The sequence below is a fragment of the Mizuhopecten yessoensis genome, unplaced genomic scaffold, assembly GCF_002113885.1.
Source record: "Mizuhopecten yessoensis strain PY_sf001 unplaced genomic scaffold, ASM211388v2 scaffold7903, whole genome shotgun sequence".
Classification (NCBI taxonomy): domain Eukaryota; kingdom Metazoa; phylum Mollusca; class Bivalvia; order Pectinida; family Pectinidae; genus Mizuhopecten; species Mizuhopecten yessoensis.
This window is the reverse complement of record NW_018407280.1, coordinates 739,834-750,339: the sequence shown is the minus strand read 5'-3', so window position 1 is coordinate 750,339 and position 10,506 is coordinate 739,834. Positions and strand designations below refer to the sequence as shown.

At 37.2% G+C, this 10,506-nt stretch overlaps 1 protein-coding gene across 1 annotated transcript; it reads right to left on the bottom strand.

Annotated features, from left to right (window-relative positions):
* Positions 1–6,502: 6,502 nt before the first annotated feature.
* On the bottom strand, positions 6,503–10,255 carry LOC110454511 (palmitoyltransferase ZDHHC22-like). Its single transcript, XM_021504044.1, has 2 exons — positions 10,058–10,255; positions 6,503–7,956 (listed from the first exon to the last, which is right to left on the bottom strand). Exons 1-2 carry the CDS (start codon positions 10,063–10,065, stop codon positions 6,879–6,881), a joined length of 1,086 nt encoding a protein of 361 aa, XP_021359719.1. The 5' UTR covers positions 10,066–10,255; the 3' UTR covers positions 6,503–6,878.
* Positions 10,256–10,506: the final 251 nt, after the last annotated feature.

Below are 10,506 nucleotides of genomic sequence, written 5' to 3'. Positions count from 1 at the left end.
TTTTATCTGTACGGGTAGGTGTGCGCAGGTACTGTTTACTGGTCGTCCAGGGCAACGCATAATACACTGCCCTGGCCATGGGCTCTCTCGATTCCAAGTCCAATTAAAAGCGAGTTACCTATTATCTTCTCAAGTTAAACCAAAGATTTGTAAATGTGTAATATACTAGTATTTTAATGGGTAAATTATTTGCATTAGAGAGTAAATCTGTTTCCCTTTTAAAACAGAGCCATATAAAGCCAGTAGTATATTTTTTTTCAACATTATAATATTTTATAAACGTTCCGATATAAAAATAAACACAGAGACATATATTATTATGTAAATACATTCGCCATACCGCGAGGTCTGTCAGTGGCACAGCATCCATGTATGCACTATAATTTTCAAGATTTTTTTTTAATTATATATTTTGATTTATCATAAAAAAGGTAAAAAAAAAAAAAAATCTTGAAATTTCTTAGTGAAATACAAAATCTAATATTATTCATATAAAAAGTCGGGTTCGACTTAATAATCAGTCAAAAAAAAGTTATACTAGGCCTACTTTTATTTTTAACATCTAGGGAAAACAGAAAGTGTCCTATTTGGTCCAAAAGGAATATTGAGAAAATTTATTTTTTACTTGTTTTAAATTAGTTTAGGTCCAAATATAGCTGAAACAAATGCTCAGGTCCCTGTGCAATGGACCATGAACAGACCAACTGCATCGTAGGTCAATGCAGACACACGTACGTTTTCAATACTCCAGAGAACGTCCTTATGTAGTAAGTTAAAATATCAATAAAAAAAATAAAATAAAAAAAAATAAAAAAAAATGAGAGAAATTGCATGAAATATTCTATTTAATTCCCTTTAGAATAGTTTTAATCTACACGTTTTTATAATGATAATATACAACATTTGATATAGCGCCCTATCTAGCAAGAATAACCCACTCTAAAGCGCTTTACAGTAATTAGCATATACATTAGGCAATACAATGTTAAATAGTCTGGTCATTCTGTAATTTAACTTCAAGAAAATTCCAACCGAATATTTTACGACTGTTTCCTTTTAATTGATTGTATTTGAGTTTGTATTAAAAAGTCTACCAAAATCAACCTTCGGGAAAATGGTTAATTCCCGCATAAAAGGAACTCGCAGGAGCTGCCTTATCAGGCGCTAGCTACTCGTCCTATGCCACCTGGCTAATATCTCCCTATGTGTGTATGCAAATCGCCTAACTAATAGTACTTATATTAATACCCAGCCTTCTCTGCCCGGCCCGGCTGGCTATATTTATCTCATCGTCAGAAGCTATACGTTATCGCGGCTTAACTACAGACAGACAAGTAATATACATTATTAACATTGTTATTGTAACAGGTCGGGGTCAACATTTGTTTTTAAAGCATCTCATCGTGTTTGACAAACTGTGCTGGGTGCCTTTCAGCATGGTGTTCCAGCGAGGTAGCACTCTAAATTCGGCATCAATTACAGGCTATCATAAAGGCGGTAAATGCACCAACACAGCATGCCCCCCGCATACAAACACACTCACACACACACACAAACACAGTGAGAGAGGCACACATAGGCACGGCTTAAATGATTTTAGCTATTAATATGACATTACCAATCAAACTAACCTAAATTGTTGAGGAATACATAACTTAAGACCGACTCGCTATGTTCGGCACTACTAACTTCATCCACGGACTCAGATAGCACCATCTAAGCTTCATCATATTAGAATCTGGCTCAATTTCACACATGGACTTCATGGTTCACTCCAACAACCACTGTAGGTTTCCTCACTCCCACAACCACTGTAGGTTTCCTCACTCCCACAACCACTGGAGGTTTCCTCACTCCCACAACCAATGTAGGTTTCCTCACTCCCACAACAACTGTAGGTTTCCTCACTCCCACACCCACTGTAGGCTTTTTCACTCTCACAACCACTGTATGATTCCTCACTCCCACAACCGCTGTAGGTTTCCTCACTCCCACAGCCACTGTAGGTTTCCTCACCCCCACAACCACTGTAGGTTTCCTCAGTCCCACAACCACTGTAGGTTTCCCCACTCCCACAACCACTGTAGGTTTCCTCTCTCCCACAACCTCTGTAGGTTTCCTCACTCCCACAACAACTGTAGGTTTCCTCACTCCCACCACCACTGTAGGTTTCCTCACTCCTGACTCATTGGATAAACCTGCTTGGAGTTGGTAAACATTTTCGGTTTTACCCCCTATAGTGGGTAACACTTTGGACGTGATTTAATCGGTCAATCTTTTAATTATGACGTCATGTAACAACGCTTTGCAACGTCATCTGCCACTGTGACGTCATAGTTCATGACATTCCAATCATCAACAGGCCAAGAGAAACATCAGGGTTTCTAGATATGATATCTGAAGGTTGTGGGAGAAACAGGCCCTTAAACTCGTGATGGTTGATAATCATGTGTATCTGACTCTCGTTAATTAATTTTCAAATGTAAAAGACACTCGGTAAACCTCGTGTCTTTATACAATTTAAAAAGTTAACTAACTGGAGTGAGATAAACATGATAACCAACTATCACTCGTTGGGTAACCTCTATATCTTCAATACACAAGGACATCGTTGAAAGTCGCGATAGTTAAAATCAAACGACAACTGGAACAGAGGGGGTTAATAAAACAACAGGAAATCCATCACGAACTCACAAAAAAACCCATCCAGTTTGGAGAACAATAAGGGTAAAATTTCATAAAAACGGGGAATGCAATTCCAAACTTGTTTCTAAATTGACGTTAGGAACTCATTGTCAACAGGGTCTCACATAGGTCCGGTTCCAAATGAAAAATAGATGTAACGAGTTAATGTTTTGGTAGGATAATATAATCGATTTTGCACTTGTCACTGTCCTTTCGTTAATGGTTGCTAATATGTTCAATTACTATTTAAATAATTGACGCTTCAAGATATTTTCCTTGATAGTAAAAAGTAAAGGTATTCAAACCATCATGTATGAGAACATCCTCGCTACTCCAGGGGTTACGCCCACTTTCGCTCTCTCGTAACGCCTTGAAGTATTGATGATGGTATTAGAACCCATTAAAGAATACAGAAGTGTGTGAAAAAAGATCTTGGCCCGTTTCCATGAACCTGTTCTCATGCTCAAACCCAGATTCTGTGGTCGAGTCCAATTTCTTGTGCCAGTGATAAAATCATCACATTATGTCAATGATATAAGGATTTTTGAGAGATTTTAAGCCCAATACTGTTTTCAATGTTTACACTTGACTTTTTGACCTTGTTAAGCGATTTTAGCGAGTAGGAAGAAAGTCGACTTGAGCACAGATTTCATGCTTGAGAATGAGAACGGGGCCCGGAATTAGAACTCAAAATCAGTGGAACTATGACAAAAATATGAACAAAGGTAAAATTAAAGTGTACCCTGAACGAAAATAGAAATGAATTAATTATAATTCTATATGATCATAAAACAAAAATGTCGAAAACCGCATAAAAATCGGTCAAAGTGTACGACTTTCACCTGTCCTTCTACTAATTAGCATAATCGTAACTCGCGGTGAAGAGGACCCTACAGGCCGTGACGTCACAAGTTCAACGCCTGTAGCAGTCATCATGGAAGGAATAAGCGAGATCGAGAACAGCCATGGCCATACAGCGTCAGATTGCAAATTAATAAAAAAAAAATGAAGTTTTGAGGAATCAGATTATGCTGAAGATAACATTGTGTATATATGTTATCCAGCCATATAAAATTTGCCAGAAACCAAGCTGACGACTCTGAATAGGGCAACACAGACTGGTAGCATTGCATGTCCTGATTCTGAGCACTGATGATACATTTGTCGAATAAACGAGTTTGAGGTAAATTAAACAGGAATACTCAATGTTGTCGATCAAAAATGTTTCTTTATTTAAGCTTTAAAGTCAGTTTGCAATTATTTTCTTTACTCCACACAGAGACGTATATACTTTATTCTGCTCTACAGTACTAGTGAGAACTTATTCCATCATGTCGTCGTTGAACAGCAATACTTCGTGACCATATCCTGTGCTGGATTATTTATATTGCAAAGCTATATACTTTCTATATAACCTACCCAATCATATCACTACATTTTCTGAACCAACATGTCATAAGTGATTTTTGTAATATGAACTATTAAAAATAAATGTCTATTTCTTTTCTGCCTAACTCAATGAAACGATACCTAGAATGAGCTTGAATGTACAACAGAGCAAGGTTATTAGGAATGAGCATTTACATGGACAATTTGAACAGAGGAAGTAGCCGTAGTGTGTAGCTAGTATGTGCAAGGCAGAAATATTGTAATTGACATATTATATTGTTGTATATGATAAGAAATGCTTTATGATATTCTTGTGATTTCCCTTCACTTTCAACCTGTTTTTTCTTTCCTTTTTTCCGATTTCCAAATTCGTTTTATGGTATAAAAATGTGCATATATGTCTATTGTCGCTATCACATTGTTGTAGTATAATTGTTGATGAGAGGGCTTTTATAAGTTGTCATAACTTGTGTCCAATCCTCTTGCTTGAATTTAGAAGTAATAAAATATGTTTAAACTATATACTGTGGTACCGCTACGGTCCACAATTACGGAAATGTATCAGTGAAAAATATTTACAAAATAACTTCAACGTTTTTGAATGTCAATAAAATGTATGGCATTTTTTCAGTATTATCGTTTAATGACAAATTGACGACATTTTGTGTTCCTTATGTTAGGTCGACATTTCAAATAAACAGTAAAATACCGACAGTTACCCATTTTATTTAATACAATACAGCACTAATGTTTGCAATGCTAAATCATATCACGGACTTGGATAGATCAGAGACGTATAATACGTATTATACGTCTCTAGATAGATAATCTAATTCCATAATTATGTTTATCTCGAAAGTACGAAAATATAATTGAATTATGAGATTCAAACATTTTTTCTCTCTCCATATACATGTAATATACACAAGTTATAATTTAACATCTTGGTTCAATAATGAATCCACTCCCTTAGCCTACTTAGATGTGAAAGTGTAAATAACACTAAAAAAAACACCCGTGTCCAGTGCTGACAGCAGGAGGTCCAAGACACACCTGTGTCCAGGTATGACATCAAAGGGATGTCAGCAGGTGGGCAAGGGGTACCTAAAGTGAGTATGTAAATTGGTGTATAATATGTGTCTTCCAATTTTCCATTTAACAACAATGTTGACCGTTCTCAGGCTAGATAATGGGGAAATGTATAAGCAGAGACGTATATATTACGTCTCTGGTATAAGGATCAATTTAAAAAAAAAAATGGAATAAATAAAATGCGTAAGTACTGTCAAAGAGTCACATATTATGCAACCACACTCAGTACAACTGCATCACCCGACAGATGAAAGTCAGGAACAAGGAAAATAATGCTGGGCCATGCTATATATCTGATCTGGTGGTTCATTGATAAAATACTAATCTTTGTGATACTTGAACGGACAAGTTCTTCCTCTGCAAGATTCTTAAAATTGGTGTGTATATTTATTATGCGCAAATTCCTTGGCTTGCATTAAGAATAAAACAAATGTTTCAAGTTTTTATAACTAGGGGTATAAATAAACGGGCTACGGCTCATTTTGAGTATAAATTATTGTACCGGTGCATTTTTTTGTCAATACCAATCGTATATCTACATACATATTGTAAAGAAAGGGGCGGGGTGCGCCTATGTTAATTTAATTCAATTCTTAATAAATTACTTTGTGTTGTATATAGGTGTTCATCAAATTGATTTAGAGATCAATTTAATAATAAAAAGTATAATATTTACAGTCACTAGATTAACGAATTATGTTAAAAAAAACCGAATTCATTTAGATAGCATCCGCATGTGTGTTCGGACACCCGCATACAGCACAGCGTTTGCCTCCTCAGTAGGAACTTATTATTTCATCATTAAAATTGTAAAACAAAATATTTATATGTACTGTCATGTAGTACTTTAAACATTACCTACACAAGTAAGAGACGACGGAACATATCATATACACACAGGGATTTGACACGTTCCTATGACCCAGAATGAAAAAAAAATACCCCATGGTCCGACCCCCGATCACTTATTATTGTCAATAATAATTGATCTGGGGGTCGAACCATGGGGCATTTTTTTCCATTTTGGGTCATAGGAACGTGTCAAGTCCCTGTGCATATAAATAGATAAAAAGCTTCCGGGTATATTCCTAAAGGGCTGTTTTGACGTCACAGATGTAGGCTACCCATATTGAGGCGATCGCCGCTGAGCCAAATGTGTGTTTTTTCAGATAAATAACAATATTCCGTCTTTGCGTATTGCAGAGTTATCTTCTCTTGGGAGCAGGTATTGATTGTTACGTCATTGTTTTGTGTCGTTTTTTCAAAAATTGATGACGTTACTCTCACAAACAAGTGACGTAACAAATCAATACCTGCTCCCAAGAGAAGATAACTCTGCAATATGCAAAGACGGAATAACGGAAACGGAGTCAACTACGACGTTCTCACTTTCTTAGCCCTATATTGTATTATATGAGAGTATTTTCAAAGCTTAATATAGCAAAACGCTCAGGGTACACTTTAACACAGCATATGGCATAACAAAGAATCAGACCAGATGTTCCTGAAGGGAAAGCGTCTTCTGCTTAATCGGCGGTACCTGCCATCAATCTGTATTTACTGTACTCCCATTATAACTCTGAGTGAGGTTAAATAAATAAAATCCACTATGCTTTTTTGATAATCTGTTTGAAATTTAATAAAATCAACAGTACTGTATAAGTTAATTGTTGTGACATCAAAAGAAATTATATTTTATATTATCGTTGTAATTAGTTAGTTTTCGGCTGAAGATTTGCATTATGATCAAGTTTGACACCTTCCCATGTTTTACCGTCGTCTGTCTGAGGAAATATCACCTGCATTGGGAAAAAGAAATTCAAAACCCAGAAATCGCCAAATACGGAGCGAAAGTTACGATTAATACTATTTAAGTTTCGAATTGGAATGAATTTCTTCAGTTCGTGTAACGTTTTCCCCCGCGGAATCATCATCATTTGTGAGGTGAAATATATAAAGCCGATAATCCCGTAAAGGAACTCCAGGTAAACATGAAATATCATGATACATACATGTAGGGACATGGCGTCCACGCGCCCGAACAACCAGCGGTAGAACGCGACTGGAGGTATAAAGTCTGTCCACGCATAGCTAACGGGATAGTACATCTGCTGTAGATATTTGAATTGAAGAAACCCTCCGAAAATGCCATATATCACAGCGTAAAATGTCAACACCACAAAATATCTCTGGTTTTTAAAACCAACACAAGTTCCCACAACGAAGCAATGATGGTCGCGCTTCAGAATGCATGCTTCACATATATCGCAATGGTGAGTGCGAGGTGGCTGGTGCATTTCACATCTTTCACAGTATTTCCATTCAAATCCAGAATCGTCGGCATCGTCTGGCTGAATCGGAACAGCAGATCCGTTCTGATTGTCCGTATGTAGCGACACAAACTGATCGGGTGGATTGTCCCAGCGGTCGGACACTCCCGGTAGGTCGGGCCTATCCCTAGTTTTGACGAGTCTTGTATCGTAAAGGATTGTACACAAGTAATTTGCGACTATCTGTATGGCGCCGTAAGTGACCAGGACTTTGAGATAATAATGTGTCCATTCGTCGTAGTCCTCTAACAGATAGGCTATGAGGTAAGCATGAAGCATGTAGAGCTGTGAGGGAGCCTGGAATGCAACCAGCCACCGTACCGCGTTCTTAACGTTTCGTTTGTGACGTTTGTCAGTTCTTTTGCCTTTGTACTTGTAGTGTATACGTAACTGTTCCATTAGAGACGGGGGACTATCTTGGTCCCCGATGTCTACCGCAACCTCCCCTGCCATAGCAGACCTGAAACGTCAAAAACTAAATTAATTTCACGATATCAAATCTCGAAACACGAATTCAATCATATCAGAAAATGACAATTATTTTTAATTATTTTTATAAAATTATAGACCATTTTTTGGTAGAGACCATTTTTTGGTAGAGACCATTCGTGCTATTTCGGCTACCACGGCCAGCAGCCTAATTGTTACTATCAAGAAAGGGAAAGCTGACAATGGGAAATCGAAATCGTCAGCCCTATCAAACAAGAATGAAGAGAGTCTTGGATTTCAAGCCAAGGAGGTCGCATTATATCTCCAGCACACACACATAGGGAGATATTATCCAGGTGACATAGGACTAGTAGTAAGCGCCATTTAAGGCAGCTCCTGCGAATTCCTCAAAACATTGTATTGATTTATGTATATGCTAATTGTATTAATTGTATATCTATGTTCTGTAAAACGCTTGAGAGTGGCTTATGTTAACTAGCTCTATAAAATGTTGTATAGTACTAATATTTTTTTTGTTATTTAAGGACAATACATTTTTGATGTATCCAAAAGTGATAAATGAATTGGCAATGTCTTTGATAGGATATTCGATAATATCAGCCCCAAATGAAAACAGAAAGACGTTGACCAAGAGAGGAGCATTTAACGTGCGTCAGCAGGAAATGAGATAATCAATTTAAATACCATCAACAGTTACACTTCATCCTTTCACCACTGTAGACCATAATGGACTCGTCCATATCAATGCACAGTGGAGTCTATTAAAGTTAAATAGGGGCGAAAGGGTTAAACTAGCAATGTATCTGAATATAAATATGAACTAAAGATGGCCCTGTAACCGCTTTACACTCACTTCCTCAACACTCGCAGCAAAGTGTTGGTGTTGAAATCTCGTGTTAAATTTTAGCCTTGTTATAACAAACGACCAGGTGTTTTCAGATTGATTAAGCTTTTATAGATACTCAAAATACTGGAGAATCGAACACGTTAGAAAAGTTCTTTTTTCAAGTTAGAAATGTCGAAATAATGCTTTATAATCGTTTAACCCGTTTAACCCATATTTCTTGAAAGATAATACATTTCAGTATATTTAAACGGTTTGTGTTGGTATTCGCTTATTTTCAATGTGTTGTACATGCAGGTACTAACAATGAGTATGGTATGATATTATATTCAGTTTATTGTGTACTGAAAAGAATAAAAACTATATCGGTGTAGCAGAACTGGGCTGTGGCGATCGTCGGTAACCAGGTATAGCTCAATTGGCAGAGCGTCCGTCTAGAGTTCGGAGGGTCCCGGGTTCGAACCCCAGTCTGGTCGTGCATTTTCCTCTCCTGTTACAGTATTTTTACCTTAACTTCCGATGTGTTATATAGAATACACGGGGAATGTAGACAAAAATGGCCTCCATACAACGAAGTAGCACCGTGTATGACAATACGTTATTATCATAGTGAATATTTTTGTATTGTAATTGTTTTTTATAGCTAATTAATTCATTGAACTTCACTGTGCTTCAACAACCTATTTCATTGAGTACTTTATACAGTGCATTTCATTTTGATATTATAATTTGATATCCTATAACCTATGACGAACATTGATGTGTATCTAACATTATAAGTTTATTGTATTAAATGTACTGCTCTATATAGATGTATCGTGCTATATTGTATATATGTTTATGTTGTATACATTGCATAATTGCTAAATACAATTGTAATGTATAACATGGTATCATTCTGTAATGTCTTATCTACCATGTATCTTAATGCACAAGGAAATAAAGAAACCACGGATTTAGACTGTCTAAGTCCGTGCTAGCTGCGATAACGTAGCTTCTGCCGACGAGACGGGGCAGAGGAGGTCGGGTATTTATATAAGTACTACCAAGTCCGTGTTTGAACGAACACAATTACCCCGGTCCCCCCCTCCCCCAACACACATGTACTTCTCCCTGCATGTTGTACGTGCTATTTATGATCCCCATCCCGGTATAACTGCTACCCAATAACGGTATATGTGCATGTAGTAAGTACCGGTACAGGTAAGATGTTGATTATATAGGTACCCACACCGGTGTAAATAACGTGGTATATATGTATACATACCTGATCATTGAAGGAGACAGTCAGACACAGGTTCTCAGTAATGTACAGACTCAGCTCTGACCATGATATAACTATGTAGTGACGTCGTGTCCAGTGCTAGCCGGGGACATGAATGCACATGTACAAATTCGACATGTTTGCCTTAAACTTATATCTACTCGTGCTTTCTTTAGCACCGTCACAGGTGAATGAGCACGACTAACAACTGTACGTGTGTACTGTTTACCGGTCGTCCCGGGCGACGGGACATTCAATCAATCAATAAAAGTTCGATGTTGCTTATCACATCACAACAGAGACGTATTATACGCCTCTGATCACAACAATAAATCTTAACGAGTAATTTACGCGTGAATTACACGTAAATGTTGTCTGCAGGTAGAAGAAGGTAAATAATCTGTCTGAGGTACGATCGGTAGATGAGTAGGGTGTATTTTTAAAATGACCAA